The sequence below is a fragment of the Pan troglodytes genome, chromosome 1, assembly GCF_028858775.2.
Source record: "Pan troglodytes isolate AG18354 chromosome 1, NHGRI_mPanTro3-v2.0_pri, whole genome shotgun sequence".
Taxonomy (NCBI): Eukaryota; Metazoa; Chordata; class Mammalia; order Primates; family Hominidae; genus Pan; species Pan troglodytes.
The window spans coordinates 137,890,890-137,917,358 of NC_072398.2; the positions used below are offsets into that span (position 1 = coordinate 137,890,890).

General features: G+C 37.2%; 1 protein-coding gene and 1 pseudogene across 26 annotated transcripts in view; one reads left to right on the forward strand and one right to left on the reverse strand.

The window, feature by feature from the left end:
- Positions 1-4,868: 4,868 nt before the first annotated feature.
- Positions 4,869-5,105, forward strand: LOC134810736 (large ribosomal subunit protein eL39-like; annotated as a pseudogene).
- CCDC18 (coiled-coil domain containing 18) overlaps positions 5,029-26,469 on the reverse strand; it is a 98,509-nt gene continuing 77,068 nt past the window's right edge. For 21 of the 26 annotated variants that reach the window (XM_063816688.1, XM_063816662.1, XM_063816652.1 and 18 more), the window contains 4 exons: positions 24,191-24,328; positions 18,173-18,373; positions 12,261-12,728; positions 5,029-5,290 (listed from right to left, as the gene is read on the reverse strand). In XM_063816688.1, the coding sequence (XP_063672758.1) occupies positions 5,270-5,290; positions 12,261-12,728; positions 18,173-18,373; positions 24,191-24,328 (828 nt within the window). In that variant the 3' untranslated portion in view covers positions 5,029-5,269. Of the gene's footprint in view, positions 5,586-12,260; positions 12,729-18,172; positions 18,374-24,190; positions 24,329-26,469 lie in introns of all 26 variants that reach the window. The other 5 variants (XM_054667892.2, XM_054667917.2, XM_054667904.2 and 2 more) reach the window with 2 other exon arrangements.

Below are 26,469 nucleotides of genomic sequence, written 5' to 3' on the forward strand. Positions count from 1 at the left end.
AAGATTTCCTGCAGCTGGTTGATGCTATGCTCACTTTTTTTTCTACAATTTTTTATTTGTTTCATTTTGATAGTTTCTAGTTTTGTATTCATGTTCATTAATCTTTCCTCTACAATATATAATCTCCTGTTCATCTCATCCAATTTATTTTTCATCACAAATATTGTTGTTTTAATCTCCCAAAGTTGTTTGTATTTCTTTTTTATGTTTTCCATGTCTCTACTCAACATGTTCAGTGTTTCTTCTAGCTTCTTGAACATATGGAATAGAGTTGTAATAATTTAGTGGCCTTGACTACTAATTTGATCATCTATGTCTTTTCTGGTTGGTTTACATTGCTTTTTATCATTATTGGGTCATATTTTCCTGCTTCTTTCCATTCCTGATAATTTTTTAAGAGATGGGGTCTTGCTATGTTGCCCAGGCTGGAGTGCAGTGCCTATTCATAGGTGTGATCATAGCACACTACAGCTTTGAACTCCTGGGCTCAAGTGATCCTCCTGCCTCAGCTTTCTGAATAGCTGGGACTACAGCTGTGTACCACCATTCCTGGACCTGGTAACTTTTGATTAAACACATTCTGAATTTTACATTATTAGATAAATAGTTTATTCCTATAAATATTCTTGAGCTTTTGTTCTTGGGCATGGTTATTTGGAAACAGTTTTATCCTTTCAGGTTTTGCTTTAAATGACTCTAAACTAGTACCCAAGAGGCATTTAGTCTAGAGTTTATTTCCCCATTATTGAGGCACCATTCTTGAGAATTCTACCTGATGCCCTGAAAATGATGAGATTTTCTCACTCCTAGTCATGGAAACAAATCTATTCTCAGAGCTTTCTGAGCTCTGAGGATTGTTCCAATTATTCAAGTGGTTCTTTCCCTTGCCTTGTGTAGTTTCCTCACATATAGTCACTGATGATTTCTCATCTGAAAATTTGAGGGAGATCCTTTAATTTCCAGAGTTCTCTGTGTAGCTCTCTCCTCTTTATTACTGTGCCCTGTGAATTCTAGCCTTCTTAGCCTCCCCAGATTCCTAGCTCTGTCTCTTCAACTCAAGGTCACAGCCTAGAAACTTACTCCAGGTAATAAGATGGGGGAAATAAAGGGCTCAACCATCTCTCAGAAATCACTGTCTTTTGTTGCTTCATGTCCAATATTTTAAAACTGTTGATTTGTAGCTTTTGTCAGGCTTTTTAATTTAGGCAGTCTGTATGCACTGATGACCCTCATATTTAATAGCAATCTGCTTTTTGTTGTTGTTGTTGAGATGGGGTCTTGTTCTGTTGCCCAGCTTGAAGTGCAGTAGAGTGATCATGGTTCACTGCAGCCTTGAACTCTCAGGCTCAAGAGATTCTCCTACCTCAGCCTCCTGAGTAGCTGGGACCACAGCCACACATCACCATGTGCAGCTAGTTTCTAAATTTTTTTGTAGCGATGGGGTCTCACTATGTTGTTCTTGCCAGTCTTGAACTGCTGGGCTCAAGCAATCCTCCTGCCTCAGCCTCCCAAAGTGTTGGGATTACAGGTGTGAGCCATCATTCCCGGCCTACAATATGTATTTTATATATAATAATTTTATATATAATATATATAAAATTAATTTATATTTTATATAATTTATATATATTATATGTAAAAAATAATTTAATCTATAAAATATTTTATATATATAATTATATATAATATGTATTTTATATACATGTATTATATATATATATATATAGTCTCGCTCTGTTGCCCAGGCTGGAGTGCAGTGGTGTGATCTCTGCTCACTGCAACCTCTGCCTCCTGGGCTCAAGCATCAAGCAATCCTCCCACCTCAGCCTCCTGAATAGCTAGGACTATAGCACACACCACCATGTCTGGTTGATTTTTTTGTTTGTTTTGGTAGAGACAGGGTTTTGCCATGTTGCCCAGGTTGGTCTCAAACTTCTGGGCTCAAGCAGTCCTCCCACCTTGGCCTCCCAAATTGCTGGAATTAAAGGCATGAGCCACCACGTGTGGCTCTATAGTATTCTTTAAATGTCAGTTAAGTCAAGTCAGTTTGATATTATTCATAACTTCTATATCCTTGCTGATTTTTTTTTGGTCTCTTATTCTTTTAATTACTGAAAACTGAAGGTTAAACTATCCCACTATGTGGATATATTTGTCCCTTTAGTTCAGTTAGATTTCAGTTCATGTGTCTGAAGTCTGTTATTTGGTGTATACACATTTAGGAGTATGTCTTCCTATTAAATGGATCCTTTTACCATTACGAAACATCCTTTTTTAATCTCTGGCAAAACTCATTTTTTGACATCTACTTTGTCAGATATTAATATAGCCCTGAAGCATTTTTTATGCTTGTTTCTCTGGTATCTTTGTCCATACTTTTAACTTTCATTATATTGTTGATATGGTTTGCTTCTGTGTCCCACCCAAATCTCATATTGAATTGTGATCCCAAGTGTTGGAGGTGGAGCCTGGTGGAAGGTGATTGGATCATGGGGCCTGTAGCCCCTTTGTTTTTGGCCAATTTTTCCCTTTTGGAATGGGAGCATTTACCCAATGTCTGTACCCCCATTGTATCTTTGAAGTAACTAACTTGTTTTTTATTTTACAAGATCATAGGTGGAAGGAACTTGCCTTGTCTCAGATGAGACTTTGGACTATGGATTTTTGAGTTAATGCTGAAATGAGTTAAGACTTAGGGGGCTGTTGAGAATGGATGATTGAACTTTTGTGTGAGAAGGACATGAGATGTGGGAGGGGACATGGTTGGAATGATATTGTTTGGCTTTGTGTCTCCACCCAAATCTCATGTTGAATTGTGAACCTGAGTATTGGAGGTGGGGCTTGGTGGGAGGTAATTGGATCATGGAAGTGGTTTTTAATGGTTTAGTACCATCCCCCTAGTGCTGCCTCATGATAGAGTTCTCACAAGATCTGGTTGTTTAAGAGTGTGTAGCACTTCCCCCTTTGCTCTCTCTTCCTTCTGCTCCTGCCATGTAAGACATGCTGGCTTCCCATTCACCTTCCACCACGATTTTGTTTCCCAAGGCTTCCTGAGCCACGCCTCCTGTATAGCCTGTGGAACTGTGAGTCAATTAAACCTCTTTTCTTTATAAATTACCCAGTCTCACGTAGTTCTTTATAGCAGTGTGGGAACAGACTAATACAGTTTTCCTTTTAAAAGTGTGTCTCACTCTTTCTCATGGCAAATCTGCCTTCTTTTGGATCACTGTTCCCCTACATGAGGATTTTTCTGTCTCTGTTTTTAAGGTATGTCTGTGTTTGGTTTACAGAATTTTCACTATTATATTACTAAGCAGGATTTTTTTTTTTTTTTATCCTGCTTAGGGCTTGCTGAGCTTAGAAAATCTATAGGTTGTCATCTTTTCACCACATTTGTGATATTTTCAGCCATAACTATAAGAACTTTTTCCTGCCCCATTTTCCCTTTCTTCTCTTAATACTGTCTTACAGGTCTTAGATGCTCTTTTTATATTTATTCAATCATATTTCTCTTTGTTCTTCAGAGTGGAAATTTACTATTTATCTGCTTTCAAGTCAACTGACTTTTCTGTCACCTCCAATCTGCTGTTAAGCCAATATTGGGAGTTTTAAATGTTCAGCTACTATACTTTTTGGTTCTAGAATTTCCATTTGGTTATTTTACCTCTAAACATCCATTCTCAATTTTCTTTTCTGCCTGCCTGTAAAATATTGGGACTCCCTAAGTTTCTACCTTGTACCACTCATTGATTTGTATTTGTCTAAGATTCCTCCCCATCTATTCACTCATTATGGCCATCTTTTCCTTTAAATCCTCAAAAAATATGAATCATGAGGGTGGGTCTTTCCCATGCTGTTCTTGTGATAGTCAATGAGTCTCATGAGATCTGAGGTTTTATAAAGGGGTGTTCCCCCACATATGCTCTCTCTTACCTGCTGCTGTGCAAAACTTGACTTTGCTCCTCCTTTGCCTTCTGCTATGATTGATTGTGAGGCCTCCCAGCCATGTGGAACTGTGAGTCTATTAAACCTCTTTTCTGGCCAGGCACAGTGGCTCAAGCCTGTAATCCTGACACTTTGGGAGGCCGAGGTGGGTAGATCACCTGAGGTCAGGAGTTCAAGACCAGCCAGGCCAACATGGTGAAACCCCGTCTCTACTAAAAAATACAAAATATTAGCCAGGCATGGCGATGGGCACTTGTAATCCCAGCTAGTCAGGAAGCTGAGGCAGGAGAATCGCTTGAACCCAGGAGGCGGAGGTTGCAGTGAGCCAAGATGGTGCCACTGTACTCCAATCTGGGTGACAAAAGCAAACTCCATCTCAAAACCAAAAAACCTCTTTTCTCTATAAATTACCCAGTCTGAGGTATGTCTTTTTTTTTTTTTTTTGAGTCTCGCTCTGTTGCCCAGACTAGAGTGCAGTGGTGCGATCTTGGCTCACTGCAAGCTCCGCCTCCCGGGTTCATGCCACTCTCCTGCCTCAGCCTCCCAAGTAGCTGGGACTACATGTGCCTGCCACCACACCTGGCTAATTTTTTTGTATTTTTAGTAGAGACAGGGTTTCACCATGTTAGCCAGGATGGTCTCGATCTCCTGACCTCATGATCCGCCTGCCTCGGCCTCCCAAAGTGCAAGGATTACAGGCGTAAGCCACCGCGCCCAGCCAGTCTGGGGTATGTCTTTATTGGCAGCATGAGAACAGACTAATACAACTGCCTAGAATAGTCACTGATAAACAGTAAACTGACTCAATGAAAGTCAGCCATTATTAGTACAATTATAAACCTGTGGCAGAATGACTTACAAATTTATACTAATTTTAAAAATTAAGTAATACTAGAAAAATTAGCAAATAATAGTCTGATTAAGAAATGACATTCCTCGCCTCTTTTCCTTTCTCTGCCATCATGGTGTGTGCTTGACTCTGCTTCTTGCCATGTCTTCTCACAAGACTTTCAGGATTAAGTGATTGCTGGCCAAGAAACAAAAGCAAAATTGTCCCATTCCCCAGTGGATTCAGATGAAAACTGGTAATAAAATCAGGATTTTATTAATAAAATAAAACCAAAAGGAGACAATGGAGAAGAACCAAGCTGGGTCTATAAGGAATTGCACATGAGATGGCACACATATTTATGCTGTCTGAAGGTCACAATCATGTTACCATATCAGGCTGAAAATGTCACCACTATCTGGAGAGTTTGACATGTTTTGTTGGGAATATATTTTTTCTCTCTGCATCTGTTATGAACGCGTTGGTTGGCTGGGTTCAGTAATAAATATGTGAGGCCTTTCATTAAAAAAAAAAAAATTTGCATTCCTCAATGTACTTATGCATATATAAAAAGCAAAAGAAAGCAGCAAGTTTAAGCCAAAAAACAATAAATAAAATAATAAATTTTCTTTAAAAATATAATTAAGTTTTAGAAGGGCTTTCTTTTAAAATATTGAAATATAAAATTTATTCAAAAGCAAAATAACAGCTTCTATGAAGTATGAGCTACATATAATAAGTAAACAGCACAGTACCAAAAATTCCATTTTTTCAACACATCAGTATCTTCTTTGAATTACACATTTTCTCCCTAGGATAATGCAAAATAATAGATTAATATTTGAAATATTCCTAAACTGATTTAGCATTAAAAGTCTACCATAATAACAGGAGTATAATTTAAAGCGAGAGTGAGAAATATTTAGTCTACTGAAAAATATGAATCATAAAAAGTCAATAATGAACCACATGAATATAAAATGCAGGCCGGGTGCAGTGGCTCATTGCCTGTAATCCCAGCACTTTGGGAGGCCGAGGTGCATGGATCACCTGAGGTCAGGAGTTTGAGACCAGCCCGGCCAACATGGTGAAACCCTGTCTCTACTAAAACATACAAAAATTAGCTGGGTGTGGTGGCGAGCGTCTGTAATCCCAGCTAGTCAGGAGGCTAAGGCAGGAGAATCACTTGAACCTTGGAGGGGGAGGTTGCAGGGAGCCGAGATCGCACCACTGCACTCCAGCCTGGGAGACAAGAGGGTAACTCCATCTCAAAAAAATAAAATAAATAAAATAAAAAATAAAAGCAAATAATTCTGGCTTGATGAGGTGGGTGTGAATATGGGGTTAAACTAATTTTAAAACTCGAAAAAAGGAACATAAAAATAACATTTAGGCATCAGTGTCACGTTATAGTTTCAGAGCACAATAAACAAGGATGATGAATAGCTACATGAAAAAAGTCAATGAAAAAGGAAGATTAAAAGAAGAAAAAAAGAGCAGAAAGAGACAAAAGACAATTATTTGCATATAAAAGCAGTTTAACATAAAGTAGAAAAATAGAGGAAAAAGGCCCAGGGGATTTAAAAAAATATGGGCCAAATTTTCTTGTCATACCTTCATCTTTACTGAGGGTGTGAATTTGAAAATATTATCATGTCTCTAGGTATTACCTGTACTCCTGGTTTAACATTTTTTTTCATCTTTGTTTTCCCTATAGCTAATTTCCTAATTTCTTATTTTTCATCTTACTGCATGATATATGTACCATATCTTGAAAACTACTTACAAATAAGAGAAATAGAAGTAATAACTTTTTATAAATTCCTAATAAATGGTGAATTAGCTAATTAATCAGTATTCACAACACTTCCACTGCTCTAATCCAAAACAGGATTAGAATAGGAGTTAATATGAAGTCTCTGAACTTGCTGATATTGTGTTCTAAATTGTGTACAGGTGTAATTTTTTGAGTTCTGAAGCTTTTGTTAGTCTGAAAGCAGAATACTGCAGTGTTAAGAGGCTTTACTCTCAATGGAAGTGCCAACGTACTTAACCATTAGGAAAATAGTATTTGGGCTGCAACACAAGGGAGCTAACACTTATTAAACACTTCTCATGTATCGGTTTCCACATTCTTTTCATTGTACCAGTGGACTTTAAAACTGCACTTTCTGAAGCAGAGCTGGATTTAGGCCAGCTGATACCCTCTGCACAGCCCAACAATGGCGCCTCCTGGCCCTACCACTGCTTTAAAAAATTGCTTAAGAGTCCTTTAGACGAATCAGCTGATGAGTCAAATGCTATCCAGACCCAGGTAGCTGGTTTTGAAACACACCATGTGTAAAGAAACAAATGTAATACCTGATGACACTTTCAAATCAAACTTTTAAACTTTTGTCACTCATCATACCACAGAAAATGATTTTTTAATAGTGCAGATTAAATTTGAACTGGCAGATAAAGACAGTTACTAAAAATTCTACTAAAGTCAAGTGTGGCAGTGAACGAATTAAGAGGATGATAGCTAGGGCAAACAACTCTGTGGCATTCCCCTTAGTCCCCTATGCTCCTGCTTATTTTCCTTAATGATTAATCCAGGGCTGCTCTGGAACTTTTGCATGAGCAGCCATGAGTAGATTTAAGTAACTGGGTAAAGGTCAGACATATCCTACCCCCAATCAGATAAACTACCTTTGAATCTATTTGACATACTGGATTTCTTTATTTAAATAATAATTTATTTGGTTTAAAAGAGTTTTAAAATCCTGCTTTTAAATAGGAGACCAATGCAATGTCATACTTAAGTGGCAGGTGAAATAAGGTGAGGACCTGAACTAGGCTACAGATCATGGCTCTACATCCCAATTTAAAATGTCTCTTTCAGGCCAGGTGCGGTGGCTCACGCCTGTCATCTCAGCACTTTGGGAGGCCAAGGTGGGTAGATCACTTGGGGCCAGGAGTTTGAGACCAGCTTGGCCAACATAGTGAAACCCCATCTCTACTAAAAAATGCAAAAATTAGCCGGGCATGGTGACACATGCCTGTAATCCCAGCTACTTAGGTGGCTGAGGTATGAGAATTGCTTGAACCCGGGAAGCGGAGGTTGCAGTGAGCTCTCGTGCCACTACACTCCAGCCTGGGTGACAGCACAAGACTCTGCCTCAAAAAAATAAAAATACATCTCTTTCATTAAATTTTACAGAGTAGTATATATTTATTAATGCAACATACATATAAATGACTATGAGGTGGTCACTACCACAGGTAATGCAACTGAGGCTCATGCGCTATAAGAGTTCCATGTGAGCTTAAAGTTATGAGTATTGACAGTGGTCAATGCATTTAAAACTCAGTAGAGTATCATTGACAATCAAGAAAACTATGTTTGTACAGAATATAACTTTGATAGGATTTTAAGAATCCAATCTTTAAGCTTAACAATAGGCTACAACGTTTGTTTGTTTTGTTTAGAGATGGGTTCTTGCTGCATTGCATGATAATAGCTCACTGCAGCCTCGAACCGGGCTCAAGCAATCCTCCCACCTCAGCTTCCAAGTAGCTAGGACTACAGATGTGCGCCACCATGCCCAGCTAGTTTTTCATTTTATTTTTCTGTAGAGATCGGGTCTTGCTATGTTGCCCAGGCTGTCCTTGAAATCCTAGTCTCAAGTAATCCTCCTGCTTGGCCTCCCAAAGTGTTGGGATTAAAGGTGTGAGGCACCTTGCCCGGCCAGTATTTTGAATATTTTAATTTGGCATTGATCTTCAATGATAATTGAATAGGTGAAATGACTTGAAAAATTCAAATATATATTGCAAAAACCTACAGAGTAAGAAATTATTCTATCTGTTATGTAGTAACTTTTAACTCCTACTATTTATTTATTTATTTAGAGATGGAGTCTCGCTCTGTCACCCAGGCTGGAGTGCTGTGGCGCAGTCTCAGCTCACTGCAACCTCTGCCTCCCGGGTTCAAGCAATTCTCCGCCTCAGCCTCCTGAGCAGCTGGGATTACAGGTGTGCACCACCATGCCCAGCTAATTTTTGTGTTTTTAGTAGAGATGGGGTTTTGCCCTCTTGGCCAGGCTGGTCTTGAACTCCTGACCTCGTGATCCACCTGCCTCAGCCTCCCAAAGTGCTGGGATTACAGGCGTGAGCCACCGTGCCTGGCTAACTCCTACTCTTAATCCTTAATTGGCTAAGCAACTGCAAGACCAAACTATGTAATTAGACATACTGAAGAAAATACCAATACAATTATGTAAAGATTATATATAGTGGTTAAGAGCAGGGACTCAGTTTCCTCATATCATAAGGATAATAATAGTACCCACTACAGTAGAACTATTAGGTACTATTATTTGGTACTATTCAGATAATAGTACCTATCAGGGGGTTGTTATAAGGATTAAATGAGTTAATTTATGTAAAGGATTTGCTTGACATACAGTAAAGGCTATGTATTGTTATGATCACAGTCTGTCACTGTACTTATCAAATTTATCCTGCATAAATTAGGTGCGATTTTTACCAAAAAGAGAGTCTTGCATATCTATGACTGCAAGGGTCACTGGAGTAGAGCAGAGGTTCTTAAAGGGTGCAGTACCATCCTCTACAGAACATTCTAGAAATTTGTGATGGTACTTTTTGTTTGTCACTGTGATAGGGGAGAAAGGGACATGCTGCTGCTGATATACAACAGGCAGAAACAAATGATGCCAGATGTCCTGTATCTTGCACGGTTGTTCCACATGACAGAACTATCTGGCTGGCAATTCTACTAGACTTTGCTAGTCTGTTTATGCTTTCCTACTCTCCAAAGTAAGTAACCATTTCACATACCTTCCCTGTTCTTAAATATCCAATATCTTACTGTGCCTTAACTAAAAACCCTGCTTCTTATTTCACTAAGAAAATAAAAGCAATCGGCCGGGCACGATGGCTCACGCCTGTAATCCCAGCACTTTGGGAGGCAGAGGCAGGCAGATCACGAGGTCAGGAGATCGAGACCATCCTGGCTAACACAGTGAAATCCCCGTCTCTACTAAAAATACAAAAAATTAGCTGGGCGTGGTGGCGGGCGCCTGTAGTCCCAGCTACTCGGGAGGCTGAGGCAGGAGAATGGCGTGAACCTGGGAGGCGGAGCTTGCAGTGAGCCAAGATTGTGCCACTGCACTCCAGCCTGGGCAACAGAGCCAGACTCCATCTCAAAAAAAAAAAGAAAAGAAAAGCAATTGATAAAGAAATTTCTCTCCCACTACCAAACCTTCCATTCCATGTGTTTCTGTGCTCCCATATTCTGCCTGCCTTCCCACCACAGTGGATGAACTGCCCCTTCTTTTATCCAAGACCAACTCCTCTACTGCTCTCCTGTATCCCATTTCTTAAGCCTACCTTAAGGATTTTACTCCTTCTGCTCTGTCTTGAATGGCTGTTTCCCTGTCTACTGGATCATTCCTATCAATATCCAACAGCTGTTTTCTCTCTTATGTTAAAAAGCAAAACAAAAAACTCTCCCTTGACATCACATCTCCCTCACTTCTCTGCTTTACTCTTTATCCAAAGAGTTGTCTATTCTTGATGTTTCTATTTCCTCTCTTTCCATTCTATGCTAAACCCACTCTACAACAGGCTTTCATTCCCATTGTTACGCTAAAGCCAGTCTTATGAGGGTCATAAAAGCCTCGACATTACCAAATATGATAGTCAATAATCAATCTTCACTTTACTTAGCAACACTGGACACCATTGATCTCACCCTCCTTGAAATACATTGTGAAATATTATACTCTCCTAATTTCTCTTCTATTTCACTGATTACTTCTCAGTTACCTTTACTGAATCTTTAACTTCTTGGGTGCTAAAAGTAATATGCTAAAAGTGAAATTTTGGCCAGCACAGCCTGATGAAATCTAGCATTTAAAACTACAGTTGTGTTTACTGTATATAATTTATTTAGCCACTTGATACATTCATAAATATTCATTCAGCATCTACTATATACCAGGCACTAGAAATATAGAAATAAGCGAAATGACCATACCCTCTCCACACAGAGCTTACATTTTCAGTGGGGGAGACAATCAATAAACAAGTAGATAGACATATACTTAAGTCAGCAAAAATAAGTATTATGAAGAAAAACTCACTCAACAATTTTTCTTTGTCTTGGATCTATTCCAAAAAAATAGTTTTTAACTGTTCAGGCCACCAAAACTATCTTGATGTGTTTGAAAATGATGTTAGGCATTTTTTAAAAAGCTGACATTATCTAAAGGAGATTATTTCCATTCTCAAACTACAGATTAAATCCTATATTGTGGAACATAAGGAATACGAGAAGCAGAAAAGTGAGAAAGTAATTAGTTCAAAATAAGAAGAGGACCAGAAAAATATTAAATCATAAAAGTCAAGAGAAGAGAAAATATCAAAAGGGGGAATGGACAGTTAAATCTACAAAAGCTGAAGACAAAGAGGATACTAAATTTGTTTATTATACAAAGAGTTTTTTGTGACTTTCAAGAAAACAGTAAATTTAATATTCAAGAGACAAATACAGTAAGTTACAAAGTGGGAAGGGTAGTAAGGAGGTAGCAACAATGGAGAAATGGAATGAATAAAAATTTTTTTTGAGATGGGGTCTCCATGTTGCCCATACTTGTCTCAAACTCCTGGGCTCAAATAATCCTCCTACCTCAGCCTCCTGGATAGCTGGGATTGCAGACATGTGCCACTGCACCCAGCTTAGAGTGGGTATGAATTTAAGATGTCTGGAAATGAAAGGAAGAGGGAAATAAAGAAGCCTGAAGATACAGATTAAATCAGGAAGCAGAGAAGCAAAACAGGCAAGCATATTAAAGGCTTGAAAGTACATGTTCAAGAATTTCTCTCTAAAAAAGAAGAGGGATATATCTTTCTTTTAAAGAGAAAAGGGACAAAAGAAGGAAAGATGAACATAAATATTTTAGGGTGAAAAATTATAAGGATGAGGGCAGTTGGCCTTATTCATGCTTTTAAATAATGGCTAATTCAGTAAATCAACTTTCCAAAGATCAGTGATAGCCAGCAATAACTTATTTTGACATACAGAGTCCAAATGAACAGTAAATTATGACGAAGTTATGAGAACATTCACCTCAGAACCTACTTTCTCTGGATTCCTCTCACTGCATATTTCTTCTTACCATTTTTCTTTTTTTCAGTTTTTTAATTTTTTTATTTTTAAGCACTTTCATGTCTATCTTCCTATTTTTCATTCTACTTCCTGTTCTGTCTCCCTCTGCCTCTCTCTTTCCCCCTATTATCTCACACCATGCAATAGAGAAAATGTCTTTTGGTATTGATTTTACTTAATGTATAAAATGTAAAATCTTCCTTCTTCAAATATTAGTAGTTTTTCATTTAAATATATGAATTTTCTTCCAAGTAATAAAATGATATTCTTTGGAAACAAATTATTACAGCTTACAGTGTATAAAATACATACCTGATTTAAACCAGCACCTGTTTGCATAGAAGACTTTTTTAATAGTCTTACTTCTTTGTTTATGTATCTTAGCATCCCACTAAGCGTGTTAAAGTCATTATTCTCAGAACTATCATCTTCTAGGTTATATGTGAGAGGTTTAAATGAGTCTGGCTGGGTGTAAGTCAGATTCTTATGGCTTTCTTCTAATGTTGAAGGCTGTTCTAATTGCATTTTCTTTAAGTCCTGTAGTAATTCTTCAGAAAGATCTTCATCACCATGAGTTTTGAAAGTAAGATCACTGGCACTAATAGAGCGACGTAATTTTGTACACTTGGAAAAAGATGTGTGAAAACATTTAGCAAATTTTGGATCTTGAACATCAGGCATAATTTCTGTTGGAGATGTAAATGGGGCTGGCAGAAACTTGATGTCTTCTGCCTTTTCATGTCCAGAAATTTTGGCCTGTAATCTGGTTAATTCTGATTCCTGCAGAAAAATTGGTACATAGTAGGTGCTCAATACATTTTTGTTAAATGAATGAACTCCTTAGAAAATCATAGACTTTTAGAAAGTCAACCTTTGTCCCACTATAGGAATTCTGTTTATAATTCTTGAGAGTTTTCCAAGCTCTGTTTAAAACCTTTACTTAAGATAGGTTCACTTTGGGAAAATTACACATATTCCTTTGAAATATGCTTATTCTAAGAAATTCCATTAAAACTAGATTCTCCTTATATATATATTTTTGGTGTTAATGACAATATCAATTTCTATTCAAGATTGAAATCTTACACCTAAAAATTTCTCTGCAAAGATGTAGAGGTACGCTATCTTTTGTTAATCTAACACATATAGACACAAAAAGACCCCTATCAGAATTTCCAGTAGGGAATAAATAGATAAGCTATTCTGCTTTTTGTGTTCTCATTATAAGAAAGCTTTAGTGTATTAGAAATTTTTCAAAAACTTAAAGTGATAAATTTTTAATAAATCAATGCTTGTTAAATAAACTTTTCATTTCAATTTTTTTCATGTCTTTCATTTGGGTCCTCTGACTGAACTTTGGGATCCTAGGAATGAGACTACATACACTAAAAAACCAAAAAGCCTAAAAAAAGAGATGATATTTTAATTTCAAAAGCTTAATAATGTAAGTATAGTAGTCTCCTCTTCAAATACATTTGCCTTTTCTTAAAGGTATCCATAAGATATATATTTCTAAATCCTGTCAGTTTTACTCTGACAGTTTCTATTCTTAAAGTAGCTTTCAAAAATACTGTGTTCATAACTAAAACTGTCATAACCACAGAATGCATTACAAAATAAAAGTTTAACACGCATATTTTGGTACTTTCCTTTTTTTTTTTTTTACTACTTCATCTAAAATTGATTTATATGATTTTTTAAAAATACTTTAAGTTCTAGGGTACATGTACTCAACGTGCAGGTTTGTTACATATGTATACATGTGCCATGTTGGTGTGCTGCAGCCATTAACTCGTCATTTACATTAGGGATTTCTCTTAATGCTATCCCTCCCCCCTCCCCCCACCCCACAACAGGCCCCAGTGTGTGATGTTCCCCACCCTGTGTCCAAGTGTTCTCATTGTTCAATTTCCACCTATGAGTGAGAACATGCGGTGTTTGGTTTTTTGTCCTTGCAATAGTTTGCTCAGAATGATGGTTTCCAGCTTTATTCATGTCCCTACAAAGGACATGAACTCATCCTTTTTTATGGCTGCATAGTATTCCATGGTGTATATGTGCCACGTTTTCTGAATCTAGTCTATCACTGATGGACATTTGGGTTGGTTCCAAGTCTTTGCTATTGTGAATAGTGCCGCAATAAACATACGTGTACATGTGTCTTTATAGCAGCATGATTTATAGTACTTTGGGTATATACCAAGTAATGGGATGGCTGGGTCAAATGGTATTTCTAGTTCTAGATCCTTGAGAAATCGCCACACTGTCTTCCACAATGGTTGAACTAGTTTACAGTCCCACCAACAGTGTAAAAGTGTTCCTATTGCTCCACATCCTCTCCAGCACCTGTTGTTTCCTGACTTTTTAATGATCACCATTCTAACTGGTGTGAGATGGTATCTCATTGTGGTTTTGATTTGCATTTCTCTGATGACCAGTGATGATGAACATTTTTTCATGTGTCTGTTGGCTGCATAAATGTCTTCTTTTGAGAAGTGTCTGTTCATATCCTTCACCCACTTTTTGATGGGGTTGTTTTTTTCTTGTAAATTTGTTTAAGTTCTTTGTAGATTCTGGATATTACCCCTTTGTCAGATGAGTAGATTGCAAAAATTTTCTCCCATTCTGTAGGTTGCCTGTTCACTCTGATGGTAGTTTCTTTTGCTGTGCAGAAGCTCTTTAATTAGATCCCATTTGTCTATTTTGGTTTTTGTTGCCATTGCTTTTGGTGTTTTAGTCATGAAGTCCTTGCCCATGCCTATGTCCATGCCTAGGCAATGGTATTGCCTAGGTTTTCTTCTAGGGTTTTTATGGTTTTAGGTCTAACATTTAAGTCTTTAATCCATCTTGAATTAATTTTTGTATAAGGTGTAAGGAAGGGATCCAGTTTCAGCTTTCTACATATGGCTAGCCAGTTTTTCCAGCACCATTTATTAAATAGGGAATCCTTTCCCCATTTCTTGTTTTTGTCAGGTTTGTCAAAGATCAGATGGTTGTAGATGTGTGGTGTTATTTCTGAGGGATCTGTTCTGTTCCATTGGTCTATATCTCTGTTTTGGTACCAGTACCATGCTGTTTTGGTTACTGTAGCCTTGTAGTCAGGAAGCGTGATGCCTCCAGCTTTTTTCTTTTGGCTTAGGATTGTCTTGGCTGTGTGGGCTCTTTTTTGGTTCCATATGAACTTTAAGGTAGTTGTTTTCCAGTTCTGTGAAGAAAGTCATTGGCAGCTTGATGGAGATGGCATTGAATCTATAAATTACCTTGGGCAGTATGGCCATTTTCATTATATTGATTCTTCCTATCCATGAGCATGGAATGTTCTCCCATTTGTTTGTGTCCTCTTTTATTTCATTGAGCAGTGGTTTGTAGTTCTCCTTGGAGATCCTTCACATCCCTTGTAAGTTGGATTCCTAGGTATTTTATTCTCTTTGAAGCAATTGTGAATGGGAGTTCACTCATAATTTGGCTCTCTTTTGGTCGGTTATTGGTGTATAAGAATGCTTGTTATTTTTGCACATTGATTTTGTATCCTGAGACTTTGCTGAAGTTATCAGCTTAAGGAGATTTGGGGCTGAGATGATAGGGTTTTCTAAATATACAATCATGTCATCTGCAAACAGGGACAATTTGACTTCCTCTTTTCCTAATTGAATACCCTTTCTTTCTTTCTCCTGCCTGATTGCCCTGGCCAGAACTTCCAACACTATGTTGAATAGGAGTGGTGAGAGAGGGCACCCCTGTCTTGTGCCAGTTTTCAAAGGGAATGCTTCCAGTTTTTGCCCATTCAGTATGATATTGGCTGTGGGTTTGTCATAAATAGCTCTTATTATTTTGAGATATGTCCCATTAATACCTAGTTTGAGAGTTTTTAGCATGAAGGGCTGTTGAATTTTGTTGAAAGCCTCTTCTGCATCTATTGAGATAATCATGTGGTTTTTGTCTTTGGTTCGGTTCATGTGATGGATTACATTTATTGATTTGCGTATGTTGAACCAGCCATGCATCCCAGGGATGAAGCCAACTTAATTGTGGTGGATAAGCTTTTTGATGTGCTTCTGGATTCAGTTTGCCAGTATTTTATTGAGGATTTTTGCATCGATGTTCATCAGGGATATTGGTCTAAAATTCTCTTTTTTTGTTGTGTCTCTGCCAGGCTTTGGTATCAGGATGATGCTGGCCTCAGAAAATGAGTTAGGGAGGATTCTCTCTTTTTCTATTGATTAGAATAGTTTCAGAAGGAATGGTACCAGCTCCTCTTTGTACCTCTGGTAGAATTCAGCTATGAATCTGTCTGGTCCTGGACTTTTTTTGGTTGGTAGGCTATTAATTACTGCCTCAATTTCAGAACCTGTTGTTGGTCTACTCAGGGATTCAACTTCTTCCTGGTTTAGTCTTGGGAGGGTGTATGTGTCGAGGAATTTATCCATTTCTTCTAGGTTTTCTAGTTTATTTGTGTAGAGGTGTTTATAGTATTCTCTGATGGTAGTTTGTATTTCTATGGGATCAGTGGTGATATCCTCTTTATCATTTTTTATTGCCTCTATTTGATTCTTCTCTCTTTTCTTCTTTATTAGTCTTGCTAGCGGTCTATCAATTTTGTTGATCTTTTCTAAAAACCAGCTCCTGGATTCATTGATTTTTTGAAGCGTTTTTTGTGTCTCTATCTTCTTCAGTTCTGCTCTGATCTTACTTATTTCTTGCCTTCTGCTAGCTTTTGAATGTGTTTGCTCTTGCTTCTCTAGTTCTTTTAATTGTGATGTCAGGATGTCAATTTTAGATCTTTCCTGCTTTCTCTTGTGGGCATTTAGTGCTATAAATTTCCCTCTCCACACTGCTTTAAATGTGTACCCGAGATTCTGGTATGTTGTGTCTTTGTTCTCATTGGTTTCAAAGAACATCTTCATTTCTGCCTTCATTTCGTTATGTACCCAGTAGTCATTCAGAAGCAGGTTGTTCAGTTTTCATGAGTTCTGTGGTTTTGAGTGAGTTTCTTAATCCTGAGTTCTAATTTGATTTCACTGTTGTCTCAGAGACAGTTTGTGGTGATTTCTATTCTTTTACATTTGCTGAAGAGTGCTTTATTTCCAACTATGTGGTCAATTTTGGAATAAGTGTGATTTGGTGCTGAGAAGAATGTGTATTCTGTTGATTTGCAGTGGAGAGTTCTGTAGATGTCTATTAGGTCTGCTTGGTGCAGAGCTGAGTTCAAGTCCTGGATATCCTTGTTGATTTTCTGTCTCGTTGATCTGTCTAATGTTGACAGTGGGGTGTTAAAGTCTCCCATTATTATTGTGTGGGAGTCTAAGTCTCTTTGTAGGTCTCTAAGGACTTGACTTATGAATCTGGGTGCTCCTGTATTGGGTGCATATATATTTAGGACAGTTAGCTCTTCTTGTTGAATTGATTCCTTTACCATTATGTAATGGCCTTCTTGGTCTCTTTTGATCTTTGTTGGTTTAAAGCCTGTTGGTTTAAAGTGGCTAGAGTGCCAATTTTTTGTTGTAAATCCTACATTCACATTCTTAAAATCACAATTAACAAAACAGTTGTAGAGTTGGCACAGAATAGGACTGTACACAGCTGCAGTCTTTTTCTTTTTCCTCTTCTGCATTATCTAGCCATAATTGATATGTGGTATCTCATATAAGTAGGATTTTATTTAAGTTACAGTTTAACACATAACTTTTACAATTAAATATAGTACACTGAATACATTAAATTAATTCAACTTTTTCTTAAGACTCAAAGAAGGTCACTGTTGTGAACGTAATTGTAGTGAGCCATAATATAATGATGCCTTCATGGCTCTCAAAAAATTGTCTTTGCCCTTGTTGACCTCAAGTGATCTGCCCACCTCGGCCTCCTGAAGTGCTGGGAATACAGGAGTGAGCCACCACGCCCAGCCTACTTTATGATTTTAAAAGAACTTTGCTGATTTTGAAAAATGTTTCTACTTTTTTTTAGGTACATCAAGTATAAAACCCTCTAAACATTATGATTAGATGAGTTTATATTTGAACATTTATAAATTATATCTTCTATGGTAATAAGATGTACATCATCTTAATAATTTCCTAAATTCAACATCTTCTAAATCAAATGGTTTTTATTCAAACAGGCCAATATTTGGTCATATAGTCCTCTATAAACTACTAAGACAGGTAAATAAGACAGACATTTACGTTTTCATAGATATGCTTTATTACTTTTATATGTTTACTTACTTTAGTAAGTAATGCTTCATTTGCAGCTTCAATTACTTCATTCCTATCTTGGACTTGTTGATGCAAATTGCTTACAGTATCCTGAGCTTCTTCTAATTCCAGTTTTGCCTTCTCTAACTGTTCGTTTAGTTGCTGAACAGAAGACTTTTGAGAGTCAGCAGAAATCTTCCACTTTGCATGGTTCTCTTGATGTGAAATCATCTATATAGCCCCAGAATTGGAAAAGAAAAAAAATAAAAAAATAGAAGGAAACTGGATTCGACAACAGTCTAATGCTTTCTACTTTTATTTACTTTTTCTTTAAAAAAAGTAAATTCTGTTTATAGTTACAAACATCTGATTTCTCAATGAATACTAGAGGAAAAAGGGAACAAAGGAATCCATAATCTTCAATTTACTTAAGAACTTAATTAACCAAATGCAATGGACTCTATTTGGGTACTGATTTGAACAAATAAACTATAAAGACATTTTTGAGACAATTGGGGAAATGTGAACAATGATTGGGTATTTGATGATATTAAGGAGTCACTGTCAATTTTTAGGTGTGATCATGGTATTGTGGTTCTGTTCCAAAAAATAGCCCTTATCTTTTAGAGCTATGTTACAGTTTGGCTCCGTATCCCCATCCAGGCTTCATCTTGAATTGTAATTCCTGTATGTCAAAGGAGCAACCTGGTGGGAGGTGATTGGGTCATGGGGATGGTTTCACCCATGCTGTTCTCATGATAGTGAGTTCTCATGAGATCTGATAGTTTAAAAGTGTGACACTTCCCCTCTTGCTCTCTGTCTCCCACCACTATGTAAGACATGACTTGCTTCCCCTTCTGCCATAATTATAAGAATTGTAATTTTCCTGAGGCCTCCCCAGCCATGTGGAACTGTGAGTCAATTAAACCTCTTTTCTTTATAAATTACCCTGCAACTGTCACCATTCTCCAGACCCCAGAATGGTAGATCCAGCGACAGCCCTTGCACCTTCACCTGGAAAAGCCTCAGGCACTCACACCAGCCCTAAGACTGTGTAATTTATAAGGAAAAGAGGTTTAATTGACTCACAGTTTTTATAGCACTGTGAAAATGGACTAATAACAGAAAACTGGTATCAGAATAGTGGGGTACTACTATAAAGATAACCTGAAAATGTGGAAGTGACTTTGGAACTGGGTAATGGGCAGAGGTTAGAACAGTTTGGAGGAATCAGAAGACAGGAAGATGTGAGAAAGTTTGGAACTTCCTACAGACTTGTCAAATGGTTTTGACTAAAATGCTGATAGTGATATGGACAATGAAGTGCAAGCTCAGGTGGTCTCAGATGGAGATGAGAAACTTATTGGAAACTAGAGTATCTTGTATGTTTTAGCAAAGAGACCAGTGGCATTTTGCCCCCACCCTAGAGATCTGTGGAACTTTGAAGTTGAGAGAGATGATTTAGGGTCTCTGAGAGAAGAAATTTTTAAGGATTCAAGAGGTGATCTGGCTTTTGTGAAAGTGTACAGTCATATGCATTCACAAAGAGATGATCTGAAATTGGAACTTATGTTTAAAAGGGAAGCAGAGCATAAAAGTTAAAAAAAAATTGCAGCTTGGCCATGTGGTAGAAAAGAAAAACCCATTTTATGGGGAGAAATTCAAGCTTGCTGCAGAAATCTTCTTAAGTAATGAGGGAGCTAAATATTGCCAAGACAATGGGGAAAATGTCTCCAGGCCATTTCAGAGATCTTCAAGGAAGCCTCTCCCATCACAAGCCTGGATATCTAGGAGGAAAAAATGGTTTTGTGGGCCAGGCTCAGAGCCCCACTGCTCTGTGCAGCCTCTAGACGGGGTGACCTGTATTGCTGTTGCTTCAGCTCCACCCGTGGCTAAAAGGGGTCAAGGTACAGCTCAGACCATTGCTTCAGAGGGTGCAAGCCCCACACCTTGGCAGCTTCCATGTGGTGTTAAGTCTGCAGGTGCACAGAAGACAAGAGTTGAGCTTTGGGAGGCTCTGCCTAGATTTCAGAGGATGTGTGGAAATGCCTGGAAGTCCAAGCAGAAGTCTGCTGTGGAGGTGGAGCCCTCATGGAGAACCTCTACTAAGGCAGTACAGAGGAGAAATGTGAGGTTGGAGCCCCCACACAGAGTCCCCACCGGGGCACTGGGTAGTGGAGCTGTAAGAAGAGGGCCACCATTCTCTAGACCCCAGAATGGTAGATCCACCAACAGCTTGCACCGTGCACTTGGAAAAGCCCCAGGCACTCAACGCCAGCCCATGAAAACAGCCACAGGGGCTGTACCCTGCAGAACCACAGGGGTGGAGCTGCCCAGAACTTTGGGAGTCCACCCCTTGCATCAGTGTAGCTTGGATGTGAGACATGGAGTCAAAGGAGATTATTTTGGAGCTTTAACATTTAATGACTGCTCCACTGGGTTTCAGATTTGCATGGGCCTTGCAGCCTCTTTGTTTTGGCAAATTTTTCTCATTTGGAAGGGGAGCATTTACCCAATGCCTGTACCCCCATTGTATCTTGGAAGTAACTAACTTGTTTTTTATTTTATAGGCTCATAGATGGAAGGCTTGTCTCAGATAAGACTTTGGACTTGGACTTTTGGGTTAATGCTGGAATGAGTTAGTTAAGACTTTGGGGTTCTGTTGGGAAGGCATGATTGTGTTTTGAAATGTGAGAAGGACAAGAGATCTGGGAGGGGCCAGGGTTGGAATGATATGGCTTGGCTCTGTGTCCCCACCCGAATCTCATCTCAAATTGTAATCCTCACGTGTGGAGGTAGGTACCTGGTGGGAGCTGATTGGATCATGGGGGTGGTTCCTCCAAGCTGTTCTCATGATAGTAAGTTCATTCTCATGAGATCTGATGGTTTAAAAGTGTGGCATTTACACACTCTCTCTCTCCTGCTGCCATGTAAGACATGCCTTGCTTTCCCTTAACCTTCTGCCATGATTGTAAGTTTCCCGAGGTGTCCCCAGCCATGTGAAACTGTGAGTTAATTAAACTTCTTTTCTTTATAAATTACCCAATCTCAGGTATTTCTTTATAGCAGTGTGAAAATGGACTAATGGACTAATGGAAAATGGACTAATACAAGATACTTATTGAATATAGAATAATTATGTCTACATAATTATTTACAGATGAAATAATTATGTCTAAAATTTGCTTCAAATAATATGTGAATATGGGGGATGGGTTGCGAATGGGTTTAACATTTATGTTAAACTCCATTCACGGGAGTTTGGTAACATTTTTGTGGGTGATTGATGTGGCTTGGGGGACCATGTCTTGCTTAGATTGGTGGGGCTTGTGGGGACCATGTCTTGCTTAAATACATTTAGAATCATATCTCTTTGAAAGCACTGTGCTTTCAAAGGTTAAAGGTATGTTGACACACTTCCGAGAATGCTTAGGACTGTCTAGGTTTTATGCCTGGTACCCTCATGTAATTACTATAGCATTCCTTTTCATTCTCAAAAGTATTCTCTTTTAGATAAAGAAAATGGTCAATGTATTTATGGATGAAATTAATTGGCTATGCATTGAAAATTATTAACGTTCAAAAATAAATATGAGGATGTATATACTATTTATACTATTCTATTTTTAAATATATTTAAATTTTTCACAATTAAAGTTAAAACAATCTCATTCTCCTCCAATAAGTCAGGAGTTTTACATTTATTATTAAGTGATTTTCTGACAATTTGGAAACCTATATATTAAAAAATACTGTTGATCTCGAACTGGAAATACCATTTGACCCAGCCATCCCATTACTGGGTATATACCCAAAGGATTATAAATCATTCTACTATAAAGACACATGCACACGTATGTTTATTGCGGCACTATTCACAATAACAAAGACTTGGAACCAACCCAAATGTCCATCAATAATAGACTGGATAAAGAAAATGTGGCACATATACACCATGGACTACTATGCAGCCATAAAAAAGGATGAGTTCACGTCCTTTGCAGGGACATGGATGAAGCTGGAAACCATCATTCTCAGCAAATTATCACAAGAACAGAAAACCAAACACCGCATGTTCTCACTCATAAGTGGGAGTTAAACAATGAGAACACATAGACCTAGGGAGGGGAACATCACACACCGGGGCCTGTTGGGTGGTGGGGGATTAGAGGAGGGATAACATTAGGAGAAATACCTAATGTAGGTGACAGGTTGATGGGTACAGCAAACCACCATGGCATGTGTATACCTATGTAACAAAACTGCATGTTCTGCACATGTACCCCAGAACTTAAAGTATTAAAAAAAAAAGAAAGTATAATAAAAAAAACTGTTAAAAATTATTGATCTTCTTTTCTAGCTCTCTATTACTTTAATACCATATCCTCTCATTTTTATATTCAAACAACATATATATTTTAAAAGTAAATTTTTATCAACTTCCAAACAGGTAAAAATATATACTTCAATATTATAGACAAAATATTAGTATCAAATATTAAATAGTAATATTAAATATTAAAATGCAGCGGCATGTACTTATTTTTTTTGAGATGGAGTTTCACTCTTGTCACGCAGACTTGACTGCAATGGCGCGATCTTGGCTCACTGCAACCTCTGCCTCCCAGGTTCAAGCAATTCTGCTGCCTTAGCCTCCTGAGTAGCTGGGATTATAGGCATGCGCCACCACGCCCAGCTAATTTTTGTACTTTTAGTAGAGACGGGGTTTTGCCATGTTGGTCAGGCTGGTCTTGAACTCCTGACCTCAAGAGATCCACCTGCCTTGGCCTCCCAAAGCGCTGGGATTACAGGTGTGAGCCACTGCGCCCGGCTGGCATGTGCTTTTACTCCCAGCTACTTAGAGGCTGAGTGGGGAGGGTTATCTGAGCTCTGGAATTTGAGGCCAGTCTGAGCAACACAGACCCATCTCTTTTTTAAAAAGATAGCAATACTGAACTAATTTTACAATTTATTTTATGTACAATCTATTTATAATTTCAGGTGGCTTATAAAACTAAAAGAAAAAATTGGATAATTACACTTAAAAACAGAACAGAGGCCATATAATGAAAGTGTAATGAGTAGTTAAGGGCAAACACTTGAAAGCGCCTAATTATTACTGATAGTTACTAAGCTGAGCTGTTAATAACAATTATATAATTATGCTGAGTCCAACAGCATTCATTCAGGTTTGTCGCTAAAGATCAAAGGTTGCAAATTCTTAGCCTTAGGATTAGACTCAGCTTGTAAATATGTTTTGTTTGGCAGGCACAATGCTTTCAAAGAGATATGATTCTAAATGTATTTAAGCAAGACATGGTCCCCACAAGCCCTACCAATCACTCACAAAAACGTCACCAAGCTCCCTTGAATGGAGTTTAACATAAATATTTGCAACCCTTGCCATATTAGAAAAAACGCTTTATTAGCACTAAACATAAGTAATTTATTTAAATCATACACAGAGATTTTGGGTAATATCTTTAAATGTAGTTTTTAAAAAGATGAAAAATGCTATTCTAGTCAATAATACTGCCCATTTCTGTGAAGGCTCAAGACATGCTGATAGATAAAAAGGCTCTAGTATTATCTCTCTAGCTAAGTTATTATAAGAAGAAATGCTGAAAATTGCAAAGCATTATAGATTTACATCACATGAAACGGTTTATATCAGTTATTAAATATTTCCAGTTAATCTTTTACAAATGCTATTTTACATTATATATTAATTCATTTAATATTCACCACAGTTCTATGAGGTAGATACTATTATTATATCCATTTTAGACACAGGTTAAGTAACTTACCCAAGGTGATACAGGTGGCTCCGTGGTGAGCTAGGGTTTAGAACCAGGTTGCCTGGCTCAGGAATTCAAGCTCTTAACCCCACAGTATATTAAAGTGAAAGCTGTATGTTTAGGCTACCAGAAATGAAGACCACAATGTATTATTCAATAATGAACACTTAAGAGCTGGACTCATACTTTTGTCCAGATAGGTCAACCTACTTTAGTGGGCACTATCAAAACAAATTAAATTTTTCTTTACCTCCATATGATAAGCTTCTTTGAGAGATTCTACTTCTGCTGACAATTTCTTGATTTCTGCTTGCATTCTTGCTTCTAAATGAGCTTCACGTACTTTAGAAGCCCCCAGTTCTTCAGCTAAATGGTTTCCATGAGCATCCTTAAAAATGACATATTGAGTAAAAGCTATAAAACTTGTTTATTTGGTTATTACAGCTAAACTAATCCAGTGCATTATTGGAAGTAGTTTAATTTTTTATATTATATAAACACAGATACAAAGTTAACTTACTAAATAGTATGCTTTAAAATCTAGACATTTCAGAGACTATTAATGGGAGAGTATTAATATAATTGTTTGCTGTCATCATCAAATAGATGTTCACTAACCAATGCTTTCTATAAAATGAACTATTAATAATAACCACAGGACACTGAACTCTGGCAGATAACAGTCTACTGCTAGGTATGCCTGTATATTTTTGCTCACTATATATATTGTCTGTTTATCAAGAGTCAGTTGTGTTTTTATTCAAACTTATTTATGCTAATTTAGCTAACTGTGCTTGTAATTTTAATTGTGTAATTTTATTATAGATTATGAACATGATGAAATAAGCAAATGCAAAGTTTTTATCCAAAAACTAAGTTATATGTTTTGAACCAGCTTAATAAGTCATGAACATTTTGCTATCCAATTAGAAGCACTCAAAATTGTTATAAAATATGGTAGGAGGTCCCATAAAAATATAACATGGTTCACTTACAAATGTCTTTTAATTATTATTAATTAATTTTTATTAATTTAATTTTATTAATTAATTTAATTATTTTAATTTTAATTAATGTCTTTTAATTAATTCTTCCTCCACTTTAAAGAAAGCAGAATTGGCAACTATAGATGATGGAATATAGTGTGGTGAAAGACCAGGTAGGAGTCTAGTTATGTGAGAAAGACTAGGTAGAATTCTAATCAAATGACTCATACAAAAAGAACCAAGGTTTGGCCCTACATCAAAGGAAAAACATATCAATATATATTTAGTTTTGGGTTAAAATAAGTATTTAAAACACTGTCAATTAAAAAATTCCTAACTTTAATTCACTTTTTAAAGTGAGCTTAGCTTATCAAATAAAAACCAATTGTACTATACTTTGACACTATTGATAAAGGCAGAAATGAGATAAAAGTAGATAGCTTTCCTTTTCCTAGAACCCCAAATGTATAATATATCTCTAATAAACATTCTCTATGTATGCTTTACTGGTCTAACCATCCAGAAATGTGAATAACAACATAGGTAGGCTTAACCAAAATTAAAGGTAAAAATATTTTAATTCAGTTCCTATGGAATTGAATTAAACCATGGAAACCACAATGGAAAGCAGAATTTTTTTTTTGCAACATCAATAAACACATTTTTCTTAAAGTCTAAATAATTAACCCAAGTATACCAATGTAAATATTTTTAAGCCAAGTAGTTAACTTCCTACCAAATACTGGAAAAATAAAATTTATATTAGTATTTTTGCTTTTTAAAAGCACTTTACCTCCAAGTTACTTTATCAACCAAGGGTTTTGAACTACAGGTTTCCTAAAAGTTACAAATTTACATAGTTACAAATTTGGATAGTTTTCATGTTTTTTTTTTTTTTTTTTTTTTTTTGAGATGGAGTCTTGCTCTGTCTCCCAGGCTGGGGTGCAGTGGCACGACTTCAGCTCACTGCAACTTCTGCCTTCGGGATTCAAGCGATTCCCCAGCCTCAGCCTCCCGAGTAGCTGGGACTATAGGTGCCCACCACCATGCCTGGCTAATTTTGTTTTTTGTATTTTTAGTAGAGATGGTGTTTCACCATATTGGCCAGGCTGGTCTCGAACTCCTGACTTCCTTATCCGCCTGCCTCGGCCTCCCAAAGTACTGGGATTACAGGTATGAGCCACTGTGCCAAGCCAATAGTTTTCATTTTTAAGAGTCACTACAAATGTAAAAATTTTTACCCAAAAAAGATTAGCTTTATTTTTTCTTCAAGTAAGAGCTCAAACTCACTCAAAAGTCTAAAAGTGCTTTATAACTCAATTTGAGAACTAGTTTAGCCAAAACTCAGTTCTGAAGGACTTCCTGGTTATATTACAAAGTTATCTATATATAACACAGTTCATTATTTTCTAAAATTGTGGTAAAATACACACAAAATTGACCATTTTAACCATTTTTAAGTGTATAATTCGGTGGGATTAAGTACATTCACACTGTTGTGCAATACAGTTCATTTTTGCAAGAACTATATTCTACAGTTCAA